General features: G+C 37.8%; 4 protein-coding genes and 2 long non-coding RNA genes across 6 annotated transcripts in view; 3 read left to right on the top strand and 3 right to left on the bottom strand.

The window, feature by feature from the left end:
• LOC149047588 (uncharacterized) overlaps positions 1-848 on the bottom strand; it is a 1,528-nt gene extending 680 nt beyond the window's left edge. Inside the window, exons 1-2 of the long non-coding RNA XR_016185563.1 lie at positions 466-848; positions 1-240 (exon numbers count right to left, since the gene is read on the bottom strand). The exon at positions 1-240 is cut by the window's left edge and continues 680 nt beyond it. This is a non-coding gene — a long non-coding RNA (uncharacterized LOC149047588). The remainder of the gene's footprint in view (positions 241-465) is intronic.
• Positions 849-1,141: 293 nt separating this feature from the next.
• LOC149047589 (uncharacterized) lies at positions 1,142-2,839 on the top strand. Its single transcript, XR_016185564.1, has 2 exons — positions 1,142-1,524; positions 1,750-2,839. It is a non-coding gene; the product is annotated as an uncharacterized LOC149047589 (long non-coding RNA).
• Positions 2,840-8,190: 5,351 nt separating this feature from the next.
• On the bottom strand, positions 8,191-11,707 carry LOC149047590 (uncharacterized). The gene is made up of 2 exons (XM_089202869.1): positions 9,917-11,707; positions 8,191-9,691 (listed from the first exon to the last, which is right to left on the bottom strand). Exon 1 carries the CDS (start codon positions 11,605-11,607, stop codon positions 10,888-10,890), a length of 720 nt encoding a protein of 239 aa, XP_089058995.1. The 5' UTR covers positions 11,608-11,707; the 3' UTR covers positions 8,191-9,691; positions 9,917-10,887.
• Positions 11,708-11,724: 17 nt separating this feature from the next.
• On the top strand, positions 11,725-20,217 carry LOC113682868 (RNA polymerase II subunit B1 CTD phosphatase Rpap2). The gene is made up of 14 exons (XM_089202870.1): positions 11,725-11,942; positions 12,022-12,058; positions 12,203-12,320; positions 12,423-12,521; positions 13,068-13,133; positions 13,881-13,969; positions 14,863-14,907; positions 15,651-15,704; positions 16,045-16,571; positions 17,013-17,161; positions 17,540-17,625; positions 18,376-18,456; positions 18,693-18,761; positions 19,568-20,217. The coding sequence occupies exons 1-14, from the start codon at positions 11,870-11,872 to the stop codon at positions 19,827-19,829; spliced, it is 1,755 nt and encodes a 584-aa protein (XP_089058996.1). The 5' UTR covers positions 11,725-11,869; the 3' UTR covers positions 19,830-20,217.
• Positions 19,981-27,914, bottom strand: LOC149047591 (uncharacterized). Its single transcript, XM_089202875.1, has 2 exons — positions 27,701-27,914; positions 19,981-20,808 (listed from the first exon to the last, which is right to left on the bottom strand). The coding sequence occupies exons 1-2, from the start codon at positions 27,786-27,788 to the stop codon at positions 20,534-20,536; spliced, it is 363 nt and encodes a 120-aa protein (XP_089059001.1). The 5' UTR covers positions 27,789-27,914; the 3' UTR covers positions 19,981-20,533.
• Positions 24,697-27,954, top strand: part of LOC113682830 (MFS-type transporter SLC18B1) — a 30,192-nt gene continuing 26,934 nt past the window's right edge. Inside the window, exon 1 of the mRNA XM_089202872.1 lies at positions 24,697-24,829. The gene's annotated coding sequence lies outside the window, so the exon portion shown is untranslated. The remainder of the gene's footprint in view (positions 24,830-27,954) is intronic.

Consider the following 27,954-nt stretch of genomic DNA (forward strand, 5'->3'; position numbering starts at 1 on the left):
ATCATTACCCTCTACAGGTATTTCTAGTTTACATGTGAAAATCCCACAAATCTCAAGGTATATTACATCATACATGTTGACAAAGCAATCAGGGGTACATTTTTCATAATAGGATGCAATGGTCTTCAGTATCAAGATTATTTGGTACCTAAATAGTAAAATGTTCGAGAGAAGAAATAATCATAAACATTTTTTCTTTCTCATCAGCATCGACTTCCAAAAGTAATGGATAATGACCACCTAAAACAAAGAAGAAATAAATCAAATTTTTGATTTCACAGGGCTTCAATACGAAACAACGATACATATCTTTTATTTCCTACCACTTACAAGTGGCAGGAATGGCTGAAATGGCCTTCACGTGAACACAACAGAATCCTATGCGTGTATAACCATGTAGAACTATTTATTCGGTATCGAAATTACATCCCAAATGTCATGATATTTGACTGAAACTCAGCTTACCCATCTTTCGTTTAGACTTCGAAACTTGCTGCTTTTTACCACCGTTTCAATGTTTTCTTGTTGTTCAAAAGGTGGTAGGGCCATTGCAGACCGTGATTTTTTTTTTACTTGAGAACCAGATCACAACACCCAAGCCTTTTCACGCTAAATATTAAACTACTGAGATTTCCTTCGCCGCCGTAAGCCGCCATTTTATCTTTCCCTGAATACTAGTTCCCAAGCTTCGAGCCCGAAGGTCTCAGACATGCACTGAAATTATGATATTCGTTATTTCAGGGCCAATTTAGAAATAACGGTAATCGTTATTTTGGTGTCGAGATCATGCTGATCACAACTGAACGCACATTTACCCCTTTCCTCCGCCATCTTGAATGTTGTAAGACAGTGGAACCGAGTCCTTCTCTTTATTTAACACGTGTAAAGAGCATTGGTAAAGAGTGCCACGAAATTACTATATGCATAAATTTGGTGCCAATTTAGAAATAACGATAATCGTAATTTCGGTCTCGAGATCATGTTGAATACAACGGTCACATATACAACATGATCTCGAGACCGAAATTACGATTATCGTTATTTCTAAATTGGCACCAAATTTATGCATATAGTAATTTCGTGGCACTCTTTACCAATCCTCTTTAAACGTGTTAAATAAAGAGAAGGACTCGGTTCCACTGTCTTACAACATTCAAGATGGCGGAGGAAAGGGGTAAATGTGCGTTTAGTTGTGATCAGCATGATCTCGACACCAAAATAACGATTACCGTTATCTCTAAATTGGCCTTGAAATAACGAATATCATAATTTCAGTGCATGTCTGAGACCTTCGGGCTCGAAGCTTGGGAACTAGTATTCAGGGAAAGATAAAATGGCGGCTTACGGCGGCGAAGGAAATCTCAGTAGTTTAATATTTAGCGTGAAAAGGCTTGGGTGTTGTGATCTGGTTCTCAAGTAAAAAAAAAATCACGGTCTGCAATGGCCCTACCACCTTTTGAACAACAAGAAAACATTGAAACGGTGGTAAAAAGCAGCAAGTTTCGAAGTCTAAACGAAAGATGGGTAAGCTGAGTTTCAGTCAAATATCATGACATTTGGGATGTAATTTCGATACCGAATAAATAGTTCTACATGGTTATACACGCATAGGATTCTGTTGTGTTCACGTGAAGGCCATTTCAGCCATTCCTGCCACTTGTAAGTGGTAGGAAATAAAAGATATGTATCGTTGTTTCGTATTGAAGCCCTGTGAAATCAAAAATTTGATTTATTTCTTCTTTGTTTTAGGTGGTCATTATCCATTACTTTTGGAAGTCGATGCTGATGAGAAAGAAAAAATGTTTATGATTATTTCTTCTCTCGAACATTTTACTATTTAGGTACCAAATAATCTTGATACTGAAGACCATTGCATCCTATTATGAAAAATGTACCCCTGATTGCTTTGTCAACATGTATGATGTAATATACCTTGAGATTTGTGGGATTTTCACATGTAAACTAGAAATACCTGTAGAGGGTAATGATGTACTTAATGCAAAGTGTTTTGGTACAAAGTCTGCTTTGCTGTAATCTACCTGAAGGTGCTTTTTATATGCTAGTAACACTTGCACAGCCCAGTCAAAATGTTCTTTAGTAGTAGTCAAGCTGGCTGTTGTAATTATAGGCAGCAGAGGCCAAACCTCATCCTGAAAAGCAGTCTGAAAGGTGTGAAGTCAGTGGAAGATACTTCATTGTAGGTGGCCAAATTGCAGGCTGTCAGCCCATTTTGAGTGAGTAGTTAAACTCAAGATCGGCTATTTAAACTAATTTTATTGAGAGCCAAATCCTGCAAGGCTTATATTCTGTATTAATTTGAAGTGTTACTTTAATGTTTCTTATTTTGCAGTAAGTGGGCTTGTTGTGGCCATTTTTCTCTCAAACATTTTTTTCAGCTTAGTCAAAACGTTTTTTAGAAGTAGGCAAGCTGGCTATAGTAACAGAAGGTAGAGACCAAACCTTGTCCAGACTAGACGCCTAACAAATGTTCTGTGTGGAAAGCCAAATCCCTGGTTACCGGCACATTTTGACTAGGCTATTTGTTATTTAGCTACTCTTATTATTAAAGATTACTGCATTCCTTTTTAATAATTTGCTGCCAATTGTATGCTGTATATAGCTTATGATTTGTGTGATTTTCAAGAGTAAATTAGAAATACCTGAAGATGGTAATGATGTACTAGATAACGTACTTGATGCAAAGCAATTTTGGCACAAAGTGTATGCCTTGTCCTCAGGTGATTTTAACATGCTAATAAGATTTGTTATTCAAATAATATACATCAGCTGGAATGGGAATATTGAAAGAAAAATAATAATATTTAACCATAACAAGTTTTGGTTTTATGTCCAAATTAAGCACTTAGTTGAAGATCACTGCACTGATCAGGCCCCGAAGGCCAAAAAAGAGCTGTCTGCTGTTAGTTTAATTTTTGTCATTTCTATTGATTTATTTTATTTATCAATGTTTCTTTGAGTTATAATTCATTGACCTCTTTCAATAGTGCAGGTTCGCTCGTGTAACCTAATCCCACATGTATGTATGTACAATCTCAGTTGAAATTTTGAGTGGCAGGCAAGCTGGCAATAGTAATAGGCAGCAGAGGCCAAATCTTGTCCTGAATAGAAGTCTGACATGCGTGAAATTGGCAGCTATTTCATTGTAGGTGGCCAAATTGTTGGCTGCAGCACATTTTGACCTGGCTGATTGTGTGTGTGTTATGTATGTGTTCTTCTTTTTAGGTGTTAAACAGGTCAAAGTACCGAAAAAAACGTCTGTGATAACTTGGTAGTCTAAGATGTAAAAATTTTTAATAATAAGGTAAAGCTTGATCATTCTTAAGAGTTTGCGTCTGTTCTAAAAGTTTTGGGGAGAGTTAGGGGAGCATTATTTATACAAATGTATTTAAAAAGTAACAAAAAAATAAAAAGAACTAGGGCAAAATCCCAATTTGCTTTAAAAGTTAATTTTATTAAGAGCATAATTCTGGATATAGCTTGGGATTTGTGTGATTTTCACAAATTGTTAGGTTGTTATGTAAACTTAATTTACAGGAACCTTGTTAGTTTTCAGCTTCAAGAACAAGTACATAATTGCAGGAAAAGCTTGAAGCTTGAAAAATTGACTGATGAAACTGGAACAGATGTCATGAGATTTGTACAATAGGTTGGCCTGGGAGGGACCAAGAATTAAAGAATTCATTGATTCTCTTACACCTTTTGTCTGCATAGTGTGCTTCTGTAGAGCTTAGTTATTGCTGTAGAAAACGTTTTTGGAGGGCCCTTGAGATCACTCACTTTTGAGCTAGTTGCCCCTAGGGAAGAGGATATCTGTACTTATTATCTCCCTTGGGGGGGGGGGGGTGAAGGGTTAAAGACTGATTCTTCTCCAGTAGCCACAAGTACCCCTGCATATGGAAATTTTGAACACTATTAAAGGGCTAGTACCCTCATTTTATACTTGAATTTCTAATTTAGTGTAAGTTATGACAAATAATGAATGTAAATTCATCTTGGTTGTACAGGTTATATCCAGCAGTCCTTAAAAAAAAAATAAAAAGGTATTTTTCTGAATTAAAAAAAAGTGTTCTTGCTTCAAAGTAAGTGCATAATATGTCATTCAATTAATGCTCTAGCAGAGTTTTTGTTTGAAATGCCAAAATCAACTTCATGAGTAAGGACAAAAAAAAAAGGCAATAAGCAAATGTTCCTCTGTATCCTTTATGTCAATTTGGGCTGAAAAACAGGTTTTTTTCCTTTTGCAAAAATTAGCTTATTTCACGACCAAAAACGATGCAAACAAGCTGAAACGTTATGTTTTCAGCAAAACAGCGATAGAATCTGCGAAAAAACAATGGAGACAAGCTAACACACAGTGTTCTCAGTAAAATTTGGGCAAACAAAACCTTAAAAACCAAAAAAAAAAACAATTGCGCTGACTTACCCATTTTTTGCCAAGATAACTGCCAAAACACTGAAAACTAGCTTGAAACTACATGTTTTTCACAAGATCGCGACGAAATCTGTCTAAAAACTCCAAAATACGGCAGAAATGTACGATTTTTGCAAAATTTTTCGCTAAAGTTGACAAAAACACCAAATTCGACTGAAAAACATGTTTGTTTTTTTTGCAAAAATAAGCTTATTTCAGTTTTAAAAACGCTGCAAAAAATGTTCTCAGCAAAATAGTTTAAGAGTCTGTGGGAAAACACAAAAACCAAGCTTAAACCAAGTGTAAATTGATAAAAAGGCCCGAATTGCGCATTTTGGCAGTTATTTTGGCAAAAAATGGTATATTTTGATTTCAAGCAAACTTTCAAGTAGTTGTTAAAGTTTAGAGCCAAACACAATACCAAAAAAAAATTGGATGTTTTCAGAAAAAATTGTGACCCTCAGCCTAATCATAATCCCACCCTACCCAAGCCCTAACTCTAGCTGCGAGCTATCCTAACCCTAACCCTAACCCCGGGTTAGGGTTAGGGCTCGGGTTAAGAACGGAACTTTTCACTCCAGTCAAAATGATGCAACTGGTTAACATGGTCCAACCAGCCAAAACAAGATAAAATGGTTTAAACGGTGAAAAGATTTTAAATACGTGACATGGTCCAATCGGAAGAAACGATCTCACTTAGTAAAATGGTGCGACTGGTTAACATGATCCAACTTGATAAAATGATGCCAATATCTAAAATAGACAAACTAGTTTAAATAATCCAACCAGTTGAAATGGTCTAACTGGATAATGCATGTGTAACCAGTGAAATTGGTTCAAATAATTCAGGTAAGGATGGTAACATTAGTCAAAAAGATCCAGCATATTACAGTGGTTCAACTGGTAAAAATAATCATCCAACTACTAAAAGTTATTAAACCCCAATCAAAATTAATCCAACCGCTTCAAATAATCTAACTGGTCAAAATTCTTCAGGTGGTTATTTAAGTGAAAAAGGTGACAAAATCTTCTTAAAAATATTTTTGAAGAGGCTTACACCCTTACCCTAAACACTAACCCTACCCCCAAACCCTAACCCCAAACCTTCACCCTAGCCCTAACCTCAACCGCAGACCCTCTAACCCTAACACTAAGCCTAAACCCTAACCCTAACCCTAGCCCCACACCATAACCCTAAACCCTAACCTATAACCCTTAACCTAGACCTAACCCTAACCCTAACCCTAACCCCAACCTTCTCTATCTATCCTGTAAGTGTACCAGTCGGCCTATCGTTTGTTTTTCAGTAAACTTTCAAGTAGTTACTGAAATTTACAAACACAATACCAAAAACCCTGCAATTGAATGCTTGTAGAAAAATATTAACGCCAACCCTAAGCATAGCCTCATCCTAGCCTTAACCCTAATTCTAACACTAAACCCCGCTAACTCTAAGCATAATTTTACCCTAGCCCTAACCCTGATTGTAACACTAAACCCCTCTGACCCGAAGCAACCCAAACTCTAACCCTAACCAGGTAATGGGCTCCTGCCCTAACCCTATCCTCAACCCTGACTTAAACCCTTTACCATAGCTTAGGATTGGTTTGGGGTTTGGGTTAGGTTTAGGATAGCACAGAGTTAGAGTGAGCACAGGACGAAATAGCATGATTCCGTAATTCGGAAAAATGAAACTCTATGTTTCCACATCATTCACTTCTTCCTTGGACCTGTTATGTTTCCGTTATGATTCCTGAACGGAAATATGACGACACGTTTCCGTTGCATTTCTGTCAACGGAATATTATCATCGCCTGTTTCCGTTACGTTTCCTTGTACGAATTCAAACTTTTACCGTCAAGTAAAACATATATTTATAAAGTGCTGTACAGTTCTTACACCACGTTACCATGAAGACGTGATCGTTCGAGGACAACAAAGGCAAATTGACGTGCATTAGGTGTGTACGTTCGTAGGAATCATAAGAAGTCCTAGAAGCTTCGATGTTTTACACTGAGCTATGTGCATGTTAATTTTGGAACTGTTTCGAAACCTTACAAAATTGAATCTTTTAAACTTACTCTGTGCTTAGATTTTTAAGCAGCTGGATCATTTGAGCCAGTTTAGTCACTCAAACCAGCAATACAATACTAGGCTAACTGGATAGTTTTAGGGTTAGGGTTAGGATTTTCAAGTAGGCACACGCAGTTGTGTGGATATTGTGGTACATGGAGTTTAGTAGAGTGTAGATTTTAGCAGTATTTGCCAGTGTTGACATATTTATAAAATTATGGTTCCAAAGTGCGTGTCACTGTTGAGAACCCAAGAAAATCATGAGAAAGTCGCCGATGGATTAGCCATAAAAATAAGCCCAACTCTGAGTCAATGCCAAACCACAAGAAAGTTGTGAAACTCGCGCCAATGTAAAAAAAAAAAAACAACTGAGGTTCGAAGTATGGGTCGCTAACATCCTATGAAAATCATGGGAAAGTCGAGGAGATTGGTCATGGTACCAACCAATGCCACTTTCCCATGAAAATCAAGAAACCTGTGGTAACTAGCCAACATATGCTAGAATGACAATCTTTAATAAAATTCATATCTAATAAGGATGTGTGAAATGGCCAATATCGCTCTTGGCCGAGATACTGGTTTGCCGTGTTTTGGCAGTTATTTTGGCGAATATGGTTAAAATCAAATCTGTGTAAAAACAGTAAAATCAACGAGTTATTGAGGTTCGTCAACATAGGGAGGGTCCTCTTAGTCTAGAGAAAAACTTTTGCCCACGGCTAAAGGCGTCAAATTAATAAATTGATATATCTGGGCGGCATATCAAACAGCAACACTAAACTTCTCCTTTCTCACAGCTTTTTCCCCTTTAACATCTTTGTTCATTCCATTTTTTTTAAAGTAAAAACTCGTTTTGGAGGCATAAAGGTCCCTAAAGCAACGTTTCAAGATTTTATGGCGATCTTGTGAAAAACATGTAGTTCCAGCTAGTTTAGAGGGTTTTGGCAGCTATTTACACAAAAAGTGGGTAAAATCAGCCCAATTTGTCGTGTTTCTGACGGTTTTTACGCGTTTTTTCCCCAAATTTTACTGAGAACACTGCGTTTTAGCTGGAATAAGTGTTTTCACATGGATTGTATCCCTATTTTGTTAAAGACATCGTGCTTTTGAATGTAAAATAGGCTGATTTTTGCCAAAAAAAAAAAGTGTTTTTCAGGTCGAATTGAGCGCTTTTGTCAACTTTTGTGTAAAATTTGGCAAAAACTCGTGCGTTCTGCCGGATTTTGGTGTTTTTAGATAGATTTCATTGCAATTCTACGAAATACATGTAGTTTCAGCTAGTTTGCAGCGTTTTGGGCTTGAGACCGGCAAGAGTGATGGTAGACACTCTTAGCAGAGATAATTGTGCTAGCAGATATTAAAATTTCACCTGTAAAGACAATAAATTAATTGAACACAAGAAAAAGGAAACTTGATAAAAAAATTAGAATAATGGCGGGGAGAAAAGAGGGCTGCACTAAAGATTATGTACTTGTGTTCTTGAAGCTGAAAATTAACAAGGTTCCTAACAATTTTTGAAAATCACACAAATCCCAAGCTATATCCAGGGTTTTCTCTTAATAAAATTAACTCTTAAAACAAATTGGGATTTTACCTTGGGCCTTTTTTTTTACTTTTTATGTACATTATTTATGTATAAATAATGCTCCCCTGACCCTCCCCCAAATTTCCAGAACAAATGGAAACTCTTAAGAATGATCAAGCTTTACCTTATTATTTAAAATTTTTACATCTTGAATTATCAAGTTATCACAGAGGATTTCTTGGTACTTTAACCTGTTTAACACCCTAAAAGAAGTGCACATATATACTACACACAATCAGCCCAGTCAAAATGTGCCACAGCTGACAATTTGGCTGCCTGCCACAATATAGCTGCCGCTAACTTCACACTTTTCACACTTCCATTCAAGACAAGGTTCAGCCTCTGCTGCCTATTACTATCACCAGCTTGCCTTCCACTCAAAAACATTTTGACTGAGCTCATCCATACATACATACATAAGTGGGAGATTAGGTTACATGAGCGAACCTGCACTATTGAAAGAGATCAATGAATTACAATTCAAAGAAACATTGATAAATAAAATAAATCAATAGAAATGACAAAAATCAAACTAACAGCAGACAGTACTCTTTCAGCCTTCTGGACCTGAGCAGTGCAGTGATCTTCAACTAAGTGCTTAATTTGGACATAAAACCAGAACTTGGTATAGCTAAATATTATTATTTTTCTTTTAATATTCCCACTCCAGCTGATGTGTATTATTTGAATTACAAGTCCTATTAGCATGCAAAATCACCTATGGACAAGGCACACACTTTGGACATAAAACCAGAACTTGGTATAGCTAAATATTATTATTTTTCTTTTAATATTCCCACTCCAGCTGATGTGTATTATTTGAATTACAAGTCTTATTAGCATGCAAAATCACCTACAGACAAGGCACACACTTTGCACCAAAATAGCTTTGCATCAAGTATATTATCTAGAACATCATTACCATCTTCAGGTATTTCTAATTTACTTGTGAAAATCACACAAATCATAAGCTATATACAGCATACAATCAACAGCAAATTATTAGAAAGGAATGCAGTAAATTTTAATAAGAATATTACTAAGTAGTTAAATAACAAATAGCCCAGTAAAATTGTGCCTGTTGCTGGGAATTTGGTTCTCAATAAAATTAGCTAAAATAGCCAATCTTGAGTTTTACTGCTCACTCAAAATAGGCTGGCAGCTTACAATTTGGCCGCCTACAATGAAGTACCTTCCACTAACTTCACATTTTTCAGACTGCTTTTCAGGAAGAGGTTTGGCCAGCTTTTCTACTACTCAAAAACATTTTGACTGGGCTGTGCAAGTCTTACTAGCATATAAAAAGCACCTTCAGGTAGATTACAGCAAAGCAGACTTTGTACCAAATGCTCTGCATTAAGTACATCATTACCCTCTTCAAGTATTTCTAGTTTACTTGTGAAAATCCCACAAATCTCAAGGTATATTACATCATACATGTTGACAAAGCAATCAGGGGTACATTTTTCATAATAGGATGCAATGGTCTTCAGTATCAAGATTATTTGGTACCTAAATATTAAAATGTTCGAGAGAAGAAATAATCATAAACATTTTTTCTTTCTCATCAGCATCGACTTCCAAAAGTAATGGATAATGACCACCTAAAACAAAGAAGAAATAAATCAAATTTTTGATTTCACAGGGCTTCAATACGAAACAACGATACATATCTTTTATTTCCTACCACTTACAAGTGGCAGGAATGGCTGAAATGGCCTTCACGTGAACACAACAGAATCCTATGCGTGTATAACCATGTAGAACTATTTATTCGGTATCGAAATTACATCCCAAATGTCATGATATTTGACTGAAACTCAGCTTACCCATCTTTCGTTTAGACTTCGAAACTTGCTGCTTTTTACCACCGTTTCAATGTTTTCTTGTTGTTCAAAAGGTGGTAGGGCCATTGCAGACCGTGATTTTTTTTTTACTTGAGAACCAGATCACAACACCCAAGCCTTTTCACGCTAAATATTAAACTACTGAGATTTCCTTCGCCGCCGTAAGCCGCCATTTTATCTTTCCCTGAATACTAGTTCCCAAGCTTCGAGCCCGAAGGTCTCAGACATGCACTGAAATTATGATATTCGTTATTTCAGGGCCAATTTAGAAATAACGGTAATCGTTATTTTGGTGTCGAGATCATGCTGATCACAACTGAACGCACATTTACCCCTTTCCTCCGCCATCTTGAATGTTGTAAGACAGTGGAACCGAGTCCTTCTCTTTATTTAACACGTTTAAAGAGGATTGGTAAAGAGTGCCACGAAATTACTATAGATCGTTTTCACGTGACGTCACATCATTTCCGGTCGGCCATATTGGTGTACCACTTTCGATTGCGTAATCCCCGTAATTTTTCCACAAGTCAGCCAAGACCAGATCCCCAGGCAACAACTTACTTAAAATTCCACAGTTCTCAGTTAAATATTTGTCTGATGTTCGTCTTCCCCAAGCTTGGGAAACATAGGAGATTGTACCTTGTGGAGTTATCCCAATCAGCACCTTAACAGTGTTATGGTGTTTGTACGATGACCATGTGTGTGCTCTTGCGAGCAGATTTGATGGTCTATTAATAAATACTTCGAAACAATCAATAATAACGGTAGTCTTGTTTCCAAATGAATATTTAAAACACTGTGGCATAGTTCGCCATAAATCCTCAAGTTCAGGCCAGTTGATAAGTGGAGCCAGGCGTACATCTAGCGCTACCATCCAGGATGAAAAAATCCTTGAAACTATTGAAAGGGAGACATTGAAGCGATATGAAAGATCTTGATGTGGTGCGTCAAGTTTAAGTTTTATCAAAGTCATGACAAACTCTTGAAATGTGGTCAGATTCTGGGACTTGTAAGCAACAAACGGAGAAACGTGTTCGAAAACATTTTTGCAGGATATCGAAGGAAGGCAATCCAGTGTGGAATTTAACTTTTTCTTCGTTTTGTACAAATTCCCACCGATCAAATGGTTTTCGGTCAATGTTTAGAGAGCTGAATAAATATTCAAACTCTTCAGTTTGTGTGCCAGCTTCAACTGTTAATTTTTTCTCTTCGTCCTCATTTCCTTCAAAGCTGAGGTTTGAAACCTGTTCACCGGGCTCATTAAGTTTCTGTCTCTTCGCCATTCGCTCTAGTTCTAGCTCTCGTTCTCTCTTTTCAAAAGCCGGCTTCTTCACCAGTTCACGTTCCCTCGCTCTCTCGCTTCGTTTTGCCGCCGCTTCTTTATGATCTGCTCGATCAGTAGCTTTCTTGTGTCCCAAAAGCAATGTCGGAACCCAGTCAATATTAAATTTATCCCAGCTCTTAGCTACCCTTCCTGAAACAAAATGCTTTTCTAAGATCTCTTCGGTCAGATCGTCACGGCTTATCGCTGAAATCCAGCGCGATCTTCTTTCTTCGGATAGTTTCTGTGCCTCTTCGCCTTGATTTGTGACCACAGAAGGCACCCTTGCAAAGTACAACCCTTTATCTCGTCCACTTTTGCTGCCACAGCCAACGATCAGACACAAAACCATGTTCCACGCGAAGGACGCTACTAGTTTGTTTACAATTGAGGTACACCAATATGGCGGCGTAGCAACGGTAGTCAAGGAATTGATCACGTGAGTGAAAACGATCTATATGCATAAATTTGGTGCCAATTTAGAAATAACGATAATCGTAATTTCGGTCTCGAGATCATGTTGCACATATAAGACCTTTACATGCGTGGAAGACTGGACCCCATACTTTGCATATGAGCAAACAGTCTGTCAGCAGCTACAGTAGTTGGACAAGATGGCGGACGGCTTGAAAGAAAGTGACTCAATCAAGTTAAAACCAAGAGAAAATAAGCAATCGAAAAAGACAAGTGAGTGAGATTTTCTGTTAATCAAAGTGGTATGCTTGTTTCCTTATGCAATTTACAGTTACCTTTTTTTAATCTCCAGAAGCATCTGCTCGGGCTAAAAAAGATGAAAATCAAAGGTGAGATTCTCTTTTCGAATCGTCTCAGGAGTTTACTTATTTGTAGCTTTTCATATTTGCACATTGTATACTGGTGAGTTCCACTTTTCATTTTAAATGAATACTCTTATCCTAATTACTATTCTTTCTGGTTTGAATTTTTAGGTTAAAAGAGATTGAAACCTCTATTCGCTCTCAAGTTGCCGCAGAAAAGCGAGCCCATGACATAGTGGAGAGGCTAGTTCTAGAAGATTTCACCTCGGAAGACTTCCTCATCAACTCGGTAAACAGACTCTGTTAGATTGTGTTCGACCTCGAATCCAGAAAAGGAACAACGTCAAGATAAAGTTTTGAGAAAGTAATATGTTTTCTCTTAATTCTGCAGGGAAACTTGATCACAACAAGCCATTATGCAGATATAGTAGAAGAGAGGATGTTATCCAAAAAGTGTGGTTACCCTTTATGTAGAAATCCTTTGAACCAGGTTGGTAAGTCAGTTGCTGTTAGTCCAGTATAAAGTACGAGGCAGATGCTTGCAAATGCCCCTTTAAATTGCTCATTGTGCATGACAGAATCACAGCATTGGCAAAGTAGCAGCTATACAAAGAGGGTCACATAATAGTTCTGGACAGATAGCTCATATAGCTGAAAATGGCTCTGCACTCACCAGATCTAACCAAGTTCTGCTTTACTCTGCCAAATGCCCCCCCCCCCCCCCTACTAAAAAATCTATTAGATATTGTTCAAAAATTAAGAAATGAAGATGCATCTTGGAGCCAAAATATCCAAATAAATGCCTAGACCCAATGGATATACTTGTATGACAATATCAGGGATGCTTATGCTGAAGTATTTCCTTGGTTAAAAATTGTTCAAACCAGTTTGTATTTTTTAGTTATTTTATTCCTTACCATAGGTAGAAACCAAGAAAATTAAAACTCAAACTGGTGTGGAAAAAAAAATTGATATCAGGCAGTTGAAGGAAAGGTAACACATACAGCATGCTTACATAATTTGTTCAATTTTCCAGATTCCAGCACAAAAATACAAGATCTTTTTAAAAACAAATCGAGTTTATGATATCACAGAAAGAAAGGTAAGCTATTCTCCTTCTTGTTATTTCAGTATTGTTGTTATTTATTATAATAATAAGGATAATAATAACATCAATTTATTTAGTACTATTCTGCTAATCTTCCATAGTGCTTTACAATCATTAATGCTAACTTAACTAAGGTAAAAACTATAATCTAAAAAAACAAGATAAATTTACAAAGTTAAAAAAATAATAAAAATTTTTTAGACATCAAGAATAAAAGGTAAAAGAGATAAGCTTCTTTGAAAAGATAGATTTTTAAATTCTTCTTAAAAATAGCTGTAAAATGGAGATTTTTTAATGCTAAGAGACAATTCATTCCTTAACCCTGGTGCTTCTTTGCTGAACACCCTCTCTTCATAAGTAATTAGTTTTGTCTGAGGCACAGTGAGCAGTTCTTTGTTACAAGAACATAAAGACCTAAAGATACTTCAGTGGCTCAGCATTAGTAGCTCAGTGAATAAGAAGCGGTGAATTGATCACAATAGATTGACAACAAGTCACTTTTGTAATCAACTTTACTACAATGCACAATGTTATTTTTTAACCTTTTTTTTACATTATTTGTCTGTTTTTTTCATATTTGGGCATTATCGAGGCTGCATATTGTTGTCCAAAAAGCATATCTGTTAGTAGGATATTAAGATTCAACCAAAATTAAATGAAGAAATAGGTTTTTTATTGATTTAACAACATGCCCTTAACAGTTCCAAATGTCGTTAAATTTAGCATTTGTTTGTGTTACAGTGTTTTTGCTGCAACTTGTGTTATAAAGCATCAAAATATTTCGAGTCACAAATCTCAGATTCTCCAGTGTGGACACGGATTGGTGAAAGGTACTGTCACTCTGCCATAATTTCTTTGTTAATCATTTTGTACAAAATTCAAAATTCTTAACCCTTAAACTCCCATGAGTGACCAATAATTTTTCATATTGATATCTATACAATATCAAGCAGAAGACTGATGAGAATAAAGAAAAATATAAATTATTGAAAAGTTATTATTAGCTGCTTGGATACCAAATTGTTAGAACTAGCATCAAAAGAATTGTGTGGTAGATAGTAAAGAATTAATAATAAGATTCTGGAAGTGAAAAGGTTGACAATACTATGGTTTGCACATCAGAGTATGAAAAGTATGCATTTGTTTGAATAAAATGTTTGGGAAATAAATGCAGAATAAATTCACATTTTGGGGCAAAGATTGGTATATTTTGTTTTATGCAATTCTTCAAGTGTATGTTTGGTATGGAATACATCTCAGTGTTGTTCCACTCGTCTGGCAACAATTTTTCTTACTTGTGGATCATCTCAGAGGTTCCTGGCCTCATGCTAGAGCTGAATTGACATACAGTGAGAATTCAGTGTGTCATTTTGTTTTTATGCTGTAGATAATGTACTTTATACAGATAATTATAATCGTTATTTAGAGGGGATTTGAAGCCATCTGAGCAAAATTGCATGATTGCATTTATCAGATATTCTTTTGTGTGTTTCATGTGATTGCTGGTGATCTTACAACCTGACAACCTGCATAAGAAGTTGGCTTTGATATGATGAAGTTCCCAACTTAGATACAAAGATTTTCAGTGATACTTTCACCTACTTAATCACAACACATAAGTTTCTTAAACACTGGTTAGATATGACAAATGTGTTGCCAAAAGCTATGAACTGTGAAATGATGTTAATGAAGTTAATACTTGATATTTTTGCATGCCATACAGCCCCAAGATGTTTGTTTTGCTCAAGAATGAAAACAACACCAGTAGGTATGGGAAACTGAGAATTAATTTGTTGGTTTATCAATCAATACTAGTTTCTCTCTATTAATTTATCAGCTGAATAATCTATGCAGGATTTTGAGAGAACACAAGAGAGAACATTTAGCAAAGATTGCTCAATTTGGTTGCAGGTTATGTGGTTCTTCTAGGATGTGTTTGGTATAGAATACATGTATGCCTCAATGTTATTTCACTGGCAACAATGTTTCTTACTTGTAGAGTATCTCAAAAGTTCCTGGCCTCATGCTAGAGCTGAATTGATATACAATAAGAATTTAGGGTGTCATTTCATAAATACGTTATAGACAAATTACTTTATACAGATAATTCTCATGACAGAAGTTTGCAAATTACAACCTGTTGGAAAATGAGTCACAAAATCTTTCAAAGTGCTGTAAACACCCTAAGTTTATTATTACTCCTGACAGTAAACCAAGGGAAAGTGCAGTCTACTGCTGAAATAATTAGGAAAGGTGTGGGTTTGTCTATACAATAAACAACAGATTTTTGACCAATCATATGGCTCATGGTATGTTATTTATAAAATAATTTAATTTTAGTAATGTAATTTAATTATAATGATGTAATGTAATTATATATTCTATGCATGCAAAAGCCACCAACACACAAAGCTAGCTGATTCTTACCAGCTGGTAGATCATCAACAAATCCTTATCTGCATAGTTGTTTACTGATTTAAATAATTTAAAGTTGACTATCTCTTTTCACAGGACTGGTTCTGGTGAAGTTCTTCTTGGAAAAGATAATAAACTAGAAAATATAAGGTGATAGAAACAATCATATCACCTTCAGCAGTTAATGTATCCCACATGTTCTTTATCCTTATTTTACTATAGAGGAACTGTTAGCACAATCAATTTGTATCAAAGGTTTGCTAGAAATAAGTTTACTTGAGCAATAATTTAGTGGGGTATGTAAAAGTGAGCGTGCCTTTATTTGTTGGTGTTTGGAACTTTATGAGTCAAGTCTGTTAATGATGATTAGTGGGCAAGAACACTTGTACATAGCAAAACATGTTTTAAAAATTATTTCACTCGCGTCATAAAAAGGGTAAAGTATTCCTCTTAGAGTTTATTTTTGATCGGAGTTTGTATTTTTCTTTAGTGACGGTATGCAAGATGATCGCGTCATGGATCCTGAGAAAAGTAAAAAAAGTTTGTATGGACTAGCGGCGGGTTATAGTGGAGAATTGTCGCAGGAGGAAGATTCTCTAATAACATCACAAGAGAACTCTTTTATTTGCAATGAGAACAATCCACAAGGGAACTTGTCATTGTCCACATCTTTTCTGGCATGTAGAAATGAAAAATCAGGTGCATTAGATCATTTGTTGGACAAAACAGATCTATTACTTGAAAAACCTGAACAGATATCAAATGAACCTGACCTCCTACAGTGTCATTCTCCTAAATCGCAAAGGAGGGCGCAAGATTCTAACAAGGGTGAGAGAAATTTTTCCTCTGAGGGTGAAAGAAAGCTGGACTTTGTTAGGAAATCACTGAACAGTGACACAGTAATTCAATCTGTCCAAGCTGTGTTCCAGGAATGGTGCACACATTCTACCTTTGAATATCTGGGACTCGCTGTAAAACCAAAAGTCGCGAGCGCCCCACCAGAGGCGAAAGACAAAGGTAAGCATTTTTCTTTGATTATTAGACTGCAAGTTTAGGGTTGCTCTGACTCTAGAGTCGGTGGGCTATGAGGGAATCAAGATCGAGGCAATTATTGGCTGCAAATTTGGGAAGAAAGCCAAGATCTGGTGAATTAGAAACCGACTGATCTTTGTGCCACTGGAGTGAACCATGTAAGTGTAGTCATTTTATTTAATTAGTTTAATTTGTTTGGGACTTGTGAAGGGACACATTTAACCTCGACTTTGTCGACGAAAGCTTGTGAATGAAAACTTGTCTGAAAAATCTTTTGAGGGAAAACTTGTTTGGCAAATCTTTTTGAGGAAAGTTTGTCAGGTAGAACTTGTCCTGGAAATATTTTCGAGGTAAAGTTGTCCAATAAAACTTGTCTTTGAAATCTTTTAAAAGAAAACGTAAGTGAAACTTTGTTGAACCATCTAGACCCAGAATCCTTCACGACCAGGGCTATTCAGTTCTTCCAAGCTGCCTTGAATGACAGTGAAGATTCAGACTTAGAAGCAGATACTGACCTGGGTCCGAAAATAACCAAAGAAAATATAGTGATAAAAGAAAACAAACCTGCAAATGAGGTAACTATGCAGTTATCATTAATTAAAAAAAAGAGACATTTTTTAAGGCGCTTGGTCATGGATTAGTACATTTTACTCCATTGAAAGTAAATTTATTGATTATTATGAAAATACTTCTTCGTCTAGTTAAGATTTCCTTACTAACCTTCGCTGGTTGGAAACCATAGTTAAGAATGTAATTTAATATAAGCTCTTTTATGGAAATTGGTAACGGTGTAAAAGTGTATCTTTAATTTCTTGTACTCCAAACTCAGTCAAAGTGAAATCAGCATGGTGGATTTGACGATTTTGACGAATTTTCGCCATTTTCGTTACTGTATGCTTTTCACGGCATATCTCAAGTTAACACTCTATTAACACTTTACTTGATTGTTGTAGGATAGAATTTGTATTCTGCCTCCTATCGACTCAAAATCACAAGTTACCATCAGAAGACGAATTGTCTTGGATAGATTGTTTCGAACGTAAGTGTGACTGTTCAATTATGATTTAAATCAAAGTATAACCTGTTATCTTCACACATAAAAATCGCACCTTACTACTTCCAAAAAAAAGCATTAAAGTGGAATGATTTAATTTTCATTGGTGTTCATATACTACATAGAATAGTACAGGGTCACTTAGAGATAGGAAATATGTCTTCTCGTGTTGAAAAATATTTCGCGAGTGAGCGATATTTTTGAAGAGAAATTTCTTATCTCCGCGCGGCCATGTAATATCCACTATGTATTTATTGGTGTTTTTAACAAAATAATTAATTTACTCGTGCTTGTTGTTTATGAGGTGATTTAATTGCGAATTCGGCCTTACGGGCCTAGTTAGCTATCTATCATTCCACCAATGCGTGCTCGTGTAATGATTGTTAATACGTGAGCAGTCTTCAATTGGGTATCGGAAGTGATCCAGGTTTGCCTTGGTATTACTTCAGTCAGCTTTGTTAGTTTGCCTAGAAAACTTGTACCACCTGCTCAACCAATGAGATACCAACCTTGAGCCAATTGTGACTTGATAACTCGCGCTTTCCCACTCTTAAGACCATTTCTGAGTATCATCTCTGAGTTCTCATTGGCTGTTTGTCATATTTACATTTGCCCTGGTTGGTTGTTGCGATTACCATGGTATTGTTGTTACGGGACTCCATCGGAAAGCGCTTTTGCAAGGTTACATTCATTTGCTGATTCAATTGCATGAAATAGTCTTGCTTCTGTCCTTAGCATGCCAGATTTGTTGAGTGAAATCAAGTTGACTGTGGGGGAAGTATCACGTGACGTCACTCAGCTGGTTCACACCTTTAGGTGAGTGGAAGTAGTCCTGATGTGAATTTCACTGCTCACAGTGACAACTTTAATGTTTATTGTGTCAATGTTAAAATTATTATTAATTGCCTTACAATGAAGAGCCACGTTGAACTCGACTAAAGCGAGCGGACGTTAATTTTCAACTTACCGTTGGTAATCAGTGATTGTACAATAAAACAATGGTTACACAATATGTTAATTTGTTTATTTATATATATGTTTATTTATTGTAGTCTTAACAGTAAAAACATCACCCTGAAGCCTCTGCAGTGGAGAATTCTCTCCTTGGCGTTGATTCTTATGTGGGTATATTTTTTCTCTTTATTGGAGTAATACACTAAATAACCTTAAGTTGCCGGTTTTCGCTGTCACGCCATCATTAAAACCAACCGAAAAAAAAAATCAAGAATCAAAGAGATAAACGAAGGTTAATATTCAAACAGTCTCGCAACGATTCAGATCTCGTGCTGGAGATAATTGAAGACGTTATTTACTCATATTTATAAGACACCATGTCTGTGTGCCGGAAGCTAACAGAAACATATATCATCGAGTTTTGTTGTCTTCTGAGGACTCACAAACATTTCTATGGGTCCTTATTCTCATACAAGAATTGATCAGATGCAAAATCTCAGCGGATAACTCACTTTTTTAAACCTACGTGATTGCATTGTTGGCTGTTATTTTAATATCGTGTCAATTTGTGAAAAGATAAGTCTTCAGCTGTTCTATGAACTAACTGTACTAAAATCTCAAAAGGATTGATAAATCCTAATTTTTTTAATTTTGATGACGTTACTTGAAAACTAGGTATAGCCCATGCCAGCTTTAGAAGTCATTTCCTTGATACCTCTTTATATTGGGGCAAGTTACGAGTTGAAAATTACCGCGAGATCCTCGGTTTTACTGAGTAGAAAGATGGTGATTTGGGTCAGTACAAGACACGAAGATATACATGCTAATTGCTGGATTGAAATTACGTGGATCGTCAATCGCCTTTCTTTCACCAACTTTTTGGCTTCTCAAATTTTCTGTCTACAATTTTTTTCTTAGTTTTCTTTGCAGAAATTAAATGTTGACGGTTGACAATTTGTTACATTTTTGACAGACTGGAGAGGAAGAACTCCCATATAGCACAAGCATTGGAGTCTTCTAAGAAGGACTTCGAAGTTTACCTCGCTCGTTTGGAAATGACGCGGAAAGATATTGAACTTGTTTTGTCGCCGTTATTTGAAAGGCAACGTTGCCGAGATTTCAGTAGTGAGGTAGAAAGCAATGAAGCAGTCGAGACATGTGAATCTAGAGAGGAAAATCACAAAGTTTACGCTAATGAAAGAGAAGGTTATGGCGACATGGAAGAATTGGATTAAACGAGATACAAGATGCTGGATTTCGGGAAACTCGTTTGATTGTGGACGAAGTAGACTTGAATAACAGACACCCAGATTGAGAGGAGCGGTTCAAAAAATTTTTTAAGAGGCATTTAATCAAAACAATGATTCTCGCAGGTGGACTGCAATTTCAGCAATTTCAGAAAAGAGGCCTGAGGAAAAATCAGGCCTCGACGGAATTCGAACCCATGTCTCCCACGTACCCTTTGGACGCCAAAGGCCACAGGGAAAGCCCGGCAAATTTCAGATTTTAAAGAGACTTATATTAAAGGAATCCACCTTTTAGTAGTATTTTCATGGGTTTGGGTGACTTTAAAATCTACCTTATTTTCATTCCAAAAAACTGATTATTAAAAATGTCACATAGATCAAGTTTGTCGATCGTATTAGGTCAATTTTCGTTCGCTCTTGTAGTTGTACTTCTGACCTCAAAATCTTCAGGAGGTTATCTTCAATGTTTCTATATAATCCTTATTGTATTCCTTTGACTCATAATATTTATTTTTCATTTGAAAACAATACTTTCGGATAAGCACGTTCTCTCACAAACCTTAATGGTGTCTCGGCAACAATCCTTCTAACAATCCTGTTTAAGCAACAGCGTTATCGACAATCGTTAATTAATTCCTGTCTGTGTATTTGTAGCTAGCTGGTTTGCTGTTGAATATCAGTTACAAATCCGATTATTGGTTTCCTGTGGATACAGTTTTGCGAGAAGGTTTTTCTTCAAAGTTGTTTGGTTTCTTTTCCTCCCCCTCTACTTCTTCTACCAGCAATTCGTCAAGGAGAAATAAAGTTTTTGGAATATAGTCCTGCAGGTCTTTCTGATCATCGTCGCTGCGATCACCAACACTCTTAACAGGACTACACAGAGGCGTAGAACATATAGGTACAGACGGTAGGTTGATGATCTCACATTGGACCTCGGCCTTAGTTGTAACAACTTTCACTAGTGTGTCTGTGTAATGAAGAAAGCCATCACGTTTAATAATGGGGACAGGTTTCAAAGCGCAGAAACTGTATTAAAATTTGTTTTAAAAAGTTATCGTCTTAGCCACACTCGCCGTAGATTTTAAGGAAACATCGAACCAATAAAATTCCAGATCACATTGTATACCGATATCAACAAATTCTCTTTCTCTAATGAGTACTTCGGTTTCAGGCAAAGGTTCAAACAGGTCAATGTCTGTGGGTTCATCGCTGGCTCCCGAACAACTGAATTCCCCATAGTCTTTCAGTAGCTGAGGAGCAAAAGTGTTTTAAAGAACCTCAGTTATTTATTTTTCTTGAGGTTTCCACGTAAATCGATTCTGCATTTACTCTGTTAACCTCTAACTTTTGAAGAGCTCTACTCCTCCTCGGTCGTTTCTCAGTTCGGCAGCCACTTTCAGGTCCTCGCTGTCTGCCGACTGTATGGGTCTTCTTTTTACTACGGAAGAATTTACTTCTGGTAGTGCTTGAATCGTCTGTATCGACTTTTGAGAAAAAAACTAATAAAACCGATTGCGTACTTGAAATATATACTAAACAGTTACGTGGAAAGAAAATGTGCGATTTTTGAGTTTACATGCCCTCCAAAGTCTTGGACGTTAGCGAGCAATTTGGGCCTTCGGAAACCTCGATCCGAGAGATCGTTCGAAGTGAACTCCATCTTTCCGTTAGCACAGTAAACCGAGTCGACACGATTCGACTACGCAAAGTTTCTATCGTCCACTCTATGGAAAGCAAAATGACAAACCCGGTGCCAAGCACAGTGGTAAACCCAATGCCAAGCGCGACAGCAGCTCAAATCAAGGTCGACCCGAGCACCGAAAAGCTAATCAACGTCAAAGATCAAATTCACATCGGAGAAACAGTCTCTCAAAGCAAGAGCGAGAAGACCTTCATGAGCTGAATTCCAATCCTGACATTAAAATCCTGCTCATGGATAAAAACGTAGGTCCAGCTTTTCTGTCAACGGATTGGGTTCAAGCTGAGACACTTAGATATTTGCATGACGAGCTTTCATATTATAAAGTCACACAACAGGACTGGTATGCTAATCGTCTTTGTGTGATCAATTCTCGCGAAAGGCTCATGTCTATTTACAGTGGATTTATCTCCTCTAATGTTGCTCGCTTTTTGCATAAGCACTAAATTCTAAACTTTTTAAACATTTACACCAAATTAAGGCCCAAAAACTCGACCAACTTATCGGCCCTCAAATTAATAGCGACTCATCGCCTGAAAACCTCAAAACTGTAGTTACCATTCCAGAAAATTTACTACTTTCCGATCCAGAAAAATCAGTTCTCAGCAAGGGCTTCAATTTTTTTTCCCATATCCGAAAAAACCGACGAATTTTCAGTTAAGCAAGACTTTACGTGTACCTCTGTCAATGTTATTTACTACGTAACTTGCACTTATTGCAATAAGTTATACATCGGCGAAACAGGAAGACGACTAGGTGACCGATTCCGAGAACGCCTTCGCGACGTGGAAAGAAATGACAAGGACGCATCCAAACCAGTCGCTAGACACTTTAATCGGTAAAATTTCCGCACAGCCCCATACTATTGTAAAACAAATCTGTTTTCCCAATGGCAATGTATTGTTTTAGTCATTGTTTTCTCTATTCAAGAACTGAATGCATAATGAAGTATGGGGCTGTGCGGAAATTTTACCCTTTAATCTTCTTAATCATTCTAAACAGCATATGGCAGTTTGCGGCCTTTCCTTACATCTAGGCAGTACGGAAAGCCGTAAAACACTAGAACAAAAATTTATTTTCCAAATCGGCACCCTTAATCCCCACGGAATCAACGAGCGCTTTTACGGTAGACACTTGTCTCTAAATTACACTGAACCCCTCTGGACACATTTAAATCAAGAAAGGGAAAATGTCTATCCTTTTCGCGCTCAAGGGCGAATTGGATCGACGGCTGTACTGAATTCAAATGCGACAAGAGGCGCTCCGCTTCATTTCCGATACCACAGAAATAACATCATCGACATACCATTTCCAGAAAAAGGGTTTAACCGGTGAAGTGGCTGAGGCCCTTTGTTCCACGTCTTCATTACCATGTTAGCAATGACAGCGAACCCATCGTACCAAAAACTTGTTGATAGTAGGTGCCGTTATATGTAAATTGCGTGGTTTTGAGGCAAAAAGACAGCAGATGAATAATATCCTCCACAGGCAAAGAAGTTCTTTGTCCCAGGGAAGCATCTTCTCTGAGTCTTCCTCCGCAACCTTGACGGCAAGATCAAGTGGGATTTTGGTGAAGAGCGAAACAACGTCGAGAGATACTAACTCTTCACAAGCGTTAAGAGTTTTATCTCTTATGAAATCCGCAAATTCGCAGGAATTTTTGGCAGTGTAATCAGTATTCCCAACAACAGGCGACAAAATTCTCACAAGATAACCAGAATTATGCAATTTCTGGTTATCTTGCGAGAATTTTGTCGCCTGTTGTTGGGAATACTGATTACACCGTCAAAAATTCCTGCGAATTTACGGATTTCATAAGAGATAAAACTCTTGACGCTTGTGAAGAATTAGTATCTTTCGACGTTGTTTCGCTCTTCACTAAAATCCCATTTGATCTTGCCGTTAAGGTTGCGGAGGAAAGACTCAGAGAAGATGCTTCCCTAGGACAAAGAACTTCTTTGCCTGTGGAGGATATTATTCATCTGCTGTCTTTTTGCCTCAAAACCACGCAATTTACATATAACGGCACATACTATCAACAAGTTTTTGGTACAGCTATGGGTTCGCCTGTTTCTGCTGTCATTGCTAACATGGTAATGGAAGACGTGGAACAAAGGGCCTTAGCCACTTCACCGGTTAAACCCTTTTTCTGGAAACGATATGTCGATGATGTTATTTCTGCAGTATCCGGAAATGAAGCGGAGCGCCTATTGTCGCATTTGAATTCAGTAGAGCCGTCGATCCAATTTACCCTTGGACGTGAAAAGGATAGACATTTGCCCTTTCTTGATTTAGATGTGTCCAGAGGGGTTCAGGGTAATTTAGAGACAAGTGTCTACCGTAAACCCACCCACACCGACAAATACCTCGCTTTCGATTCTCACCATCCTATTTGCCATAGGAAGTCTGTGGCCAAAACTTTACTTAGGAGGGCTGACTGTCTACCATCTTCACTCGATTCGAAGGCTAAGGAGAGGAAATATGTTTCCAATGTCCAAAAGTCAAATGGCTATATAAAAACTTTTCTCCGTAACTGCCAAAAACCAGTTACAAATAGTAACGCTCTTGATGAAAGAGAACCAGCGACTGGTTTTGCTGTTATTCCTTACATACAGGGTGTTACTGAACCCATCAAGAGAATTTTGAATAGCCACAACGTTAAAGTTGCTCAAAAACCTTTTCAGACTTTGGGGCATATTTTCGCCAAACCTAAGGATCCTGTCACGAAAGAACAACGAACCGACGCCATTTATTCTATTCCTTGCAATGACTGTGACAACGAATACATCGGACAGACCAAACGCCAGTTTGGTACACGGTTAAAAGAGCACCAAAAAGCGGTTTTTCTTTGCAAAAAGGAAAATTCAGCTTTATCGGAGCATACTTGCCTAACCAACCATACAATTGGGTGGGATAATTCTAAAATTATCACCACTAATCGGCGTTACGACCAGCGCCTTTGTTTGGAGGCTTGGCACATTAACTCCGCCCACGCTCCTTTAAATCGTGACGATGGCGGTCTGCTTCCTGACGCCTATTTACACCTCGTCAGAAAAAAAAGGCCGCTAGTTAGTGATCATATAAAAGGACCTCTTGTTGCAGCGTTTAGATCACCCCTGATGAAGGCACTAGACAGGAGTGTCGAAACGTTGGGTCTATGAATTGTAACTTCTTCGGTTACATTCATTAAATCTGCAAACCAGTGTAGCTTCAAACTATGTAAGATAACCAGAAGTTGCATAAGTCGAGACAATGGGTCTCAAAGGAATTCCCGGTTTATGAATTTTAGGTAAGCCATAAAAACGTGGACATAAGCCGTCACTACTGTATAACATTTTGTACGTAGAGTCACTAATTCTACCAGCTTTTTTCAAATCAAGCAAAATTTTGTTTAACTTCCTTTGTATTTTACTGGTAGGATCAGAGTTTAAGACAGCATACGTACTCTTGTCATTAAGCAGAGACAAAGCTTTGTCGTGATATTGCTGTTTGTCCATAACCATAACACAATTACCCTTGTCAGCAGATAATACGAGCCTGTCCGGATCCTTTTTAAGAGCTATAGGCGCATTGAAAACATCCTTTTGAATGTTTTTGGGAGGAGGTTTAGCACGCCTGAGTATGCTACTTACTTCTGCTCTTACCAAATGCCTACGATCGTCGTTGAGTTGAGAGATACTCTCTTCAACAGCGGCGACAATTTCGGCATTCGGTATTTTGCGAGGAGCAATAGCAAACTTCAGACCCTCCTCTAAACCACTCCGTTCCAGCGCGGATAACTCCTTGGAGGAAAGGTTCATGACCCATTTATCTTTCAAAGATGAGCCTGAATTAACAGGAGACCTCTTACTGAGCAAGTGACGGAGTTTTCTGTCGTGTTTCTCTCTCTGTTTGGTAAACGTCTGCAGTTCTTTCGAACTGCAGAACTCTTCGACCCAGGAAGTTTCGGAGTTGTTAATCAAAGAAGAGAGTTAAAAACGATAAACGATATGTCGATGATGGAAACGATATGTCGATGATGTTATTTCTGTGGTATCGGAAATGAAGCGGAGCGCCTCTTGTCGCATTTGAATTCAGTAGAGCCGTCGATCCAATTCGCCCTTGAGCGCAAAAAGGATAGACATTTTCCCTTTCTTGATTTAAATGTGTCCAGAGGGGTTCAGTGTAATTTAGAGACAAGTGTCTACCGTAAACCTACCCACACCGACAAATACCTCGCTTTCGATTCTCACCACCCTATCTGCCATAAAAAGTCTGTAGCCAAAACTTTACTTAGGAGGGCTGACTGTCTACCATCCGCAGTCTTCACTCGATTCGAAGGCTGAGGAGAGGAAATATGTTTCCCATGTCCTAAAGGCAAATGGCTATACAAAAACTTTTCTCCGTAACTGCCAAAAACCAGTTACAAATAGTAACGCTCTTGATGAAAGGGAACCAGCGACTGGTTTTGCTGTTATTCCTTACATACAGGGTGTTACGGAACCCATCAAGAGAATTTTGAATAGCCACCACGTTAAAGTTGCTCAAAAACCTTTTCAGACTTTGGGGCATATTTTCGTCAAATCTAAGGATCCTGTCACGAAAGAACAACGAACCGACGCCATTTATTCTATTCCTTGCAATGACTGTGACAACGAATACATCGGACAGACCAAACGCCAGTTTGGTACACGGTTAAAAGAGCACCAAAAAGCGGTTTTTCTTTGCAAAAAGGAAAATTCAGCATTATCGGAGCATACATGCCTAACCAACCATACAATTGGGTGGGATAATTCTAAAATTATCACCACTAATCGGCGTTATCACCAGCGCCTTTGTTTGGACGCTTGGCATATTATCTCCGCCCACGCTCCTTTAAATCGTGACGATAGCGGTTTGCTTCTTGACGCCTACTTACACCTCGTCAGAAAAAAGGCCGCTAATTAGTGATCATGTAAAAGGATCTCTTGTTGCAGCGTTTAGATCACCCCTGATGAAGGCACTAGACAGGAGTGGCGAAACGTTGGGTCTATGAATTATAACTTCTTCAGTTACATTCATTAAATCTGCAAGCCAGAGTAGCATCAAACTATGTCTGATTGTCCACCTGGTTGCCGTGTGAACTTTGATATATTTTAATTTTATTCCTGTTTTCTCGTCACCATATTCCCACCAATGGCGTAGCTCCACTTTCTGCATATAAACCCACACTCAACCTACAATTCCTCCAATCGCTCTGACGAAGGACTAACGCTCGAAACGTCAGCTTTTTTACCCTTTACGGTGGCTAATTTACGTTTTCAACTCAGTTGTTATCACTAAGTTACCTAGTATTGTTGTTGATTGTTAAGCCCACAACACATTTGCCCACGGTCCCTAGGGATTCTGGCGAGCATATTCAATTACTGGAAAATACTGTCTTGCCCAACTCAAGCTGTTTTCTTGTCACCGCGGAAGTTGCATCTCTATATCCCAACGTGGACACCAAAAAAGCAGTAGTGGCTCTGGACTTGCTCCACCGCGATGCTAGGGTTCCCGAAACTCCACTATTGATTCAGCTCGCCAGACTTGTACTCGACAATAACTATTTATCGTCCGAATCAGTTCAGTCCGGACATTTTTCATCAAGAGTTTTGTATTGCTTTGGATACTCCTTTCGCCGTCACAGTGGCAAACGCTTTTATGTATTTTCACGAGAAAGATATTGTGGAGCAGTACACCCCATTTTCTCGTGCTCTATTGGCGTTTCATTCATGACATTTTTGTCATTTGGTGTGGGCCCAGGGATACCCTCCTAGAATTTCCAGGTGCTTTTTATTACAAAAAGGATCGCATTAAGCTTACTGGTTGTATTAGCAACATTAGCATTTGTTTCCAAGATCTTTGTCTATATAAGGATATTTCCTAAAGCGTACTGCAGTTTTCTATCTGCATGAAATCTGTAATATTGCGAAATGGAAAGTTGTGTTCACAGGCGGCCCAAGCTCACGTCTCGAGAAAAAGCCAACGATGGATTCATGAACGCGTCACGCGTTGTGTGACTCGGTGTTAAGTTACGGTAGGAACCGTTGGAAAATTGAACACGTTATAAGGAATAGTATGGGGAACGAAATATGGTCGATTTACAACGATAAATATTTCGAAATATGAATATTTTACACGTAAAATCAATAAAACTTACTCATGCCCTGTGTATCCGTCGTAGTTTCTGGCGATTTCTGCCGTTTTAAGCTTGCTTTACCATCACTGTTATCCATGTCAAAAGACATGACTTACTTACTTAAAGTGATAACAGTGATGGTAAAGCCACAGGCGGCCCAAGCTCACGTCTCGAGAAAAAGCCAACGATGATTTACATCAAAAGACGAAGACTAAAGACGATATGGATAACTGTAATAGTAAAGCAAACTTAAAACGGCAGAAATCTCCAGAAAC

Source organism: Pocillopora damicornis, chromosome 4, assembly GCF_964200805.1.
Source record: "Pocillopora damicornis chromosome 4, jaPocDami1.2, whole genome shotgun sequence".
Lineage (NCBI taxonomy): Eukaryota > Metazoa > Cnidaria > Anthozoa > Scleractinia > Pocilloporidae > Pocillopora > Pocillopora damicornis.

What these genes read in the sequence shown, in the direction of transcription:
- LOC149047591 (XM_089202875.1), bottom strand. Translation starts at nt 27,788, where the DNA reads ATGTCTTTTGACATGGATAACAGTGATGGTAAAGCAAGCTTAAAACGG. An exon ending in GACGGATACACAGGGCATGA is followed by an intron (nt 20,809 to 27,700) that starts GTAAGTTTTATT and finishes TTCATTACACAG; the next exon opens with ACACACTAGTGAAAGTTGTT.
- LOC113682868 (XM_089202870.1), top strand. Translation starts at nt 11,870, where the DNA reads ATGGCGGACGGCTTGAAAGAAAGTGACTCAATCAAGTTAAAACCAAGA. An exon ending in AAGACTTCCTCATCAACTCG is followed by an intron (nt 12,321 to 12,422) that starts GTAAACAGACTC and finishes TTAATTCTGCAG; the next exon opens with GGAAACTTGATCACAACAAG. An exon ending in GTAGAAATCCTTTGAACCAG is followed by an intron (nt 12,522 to 13,067) that starts GTTGGTAAGTCA and finishes TCAATTTTCCAG; the next exon opens with ATTCCAGCACAAAAATACAA.
- LOC149047590 (XM_089202869.1), bottom strand. Translation starts at nt 11,607, where the DNA reads ATGGTTTTGTGTCTGATCGTTGGCTGTGGCAGCAAAAGTGGACGAGAT.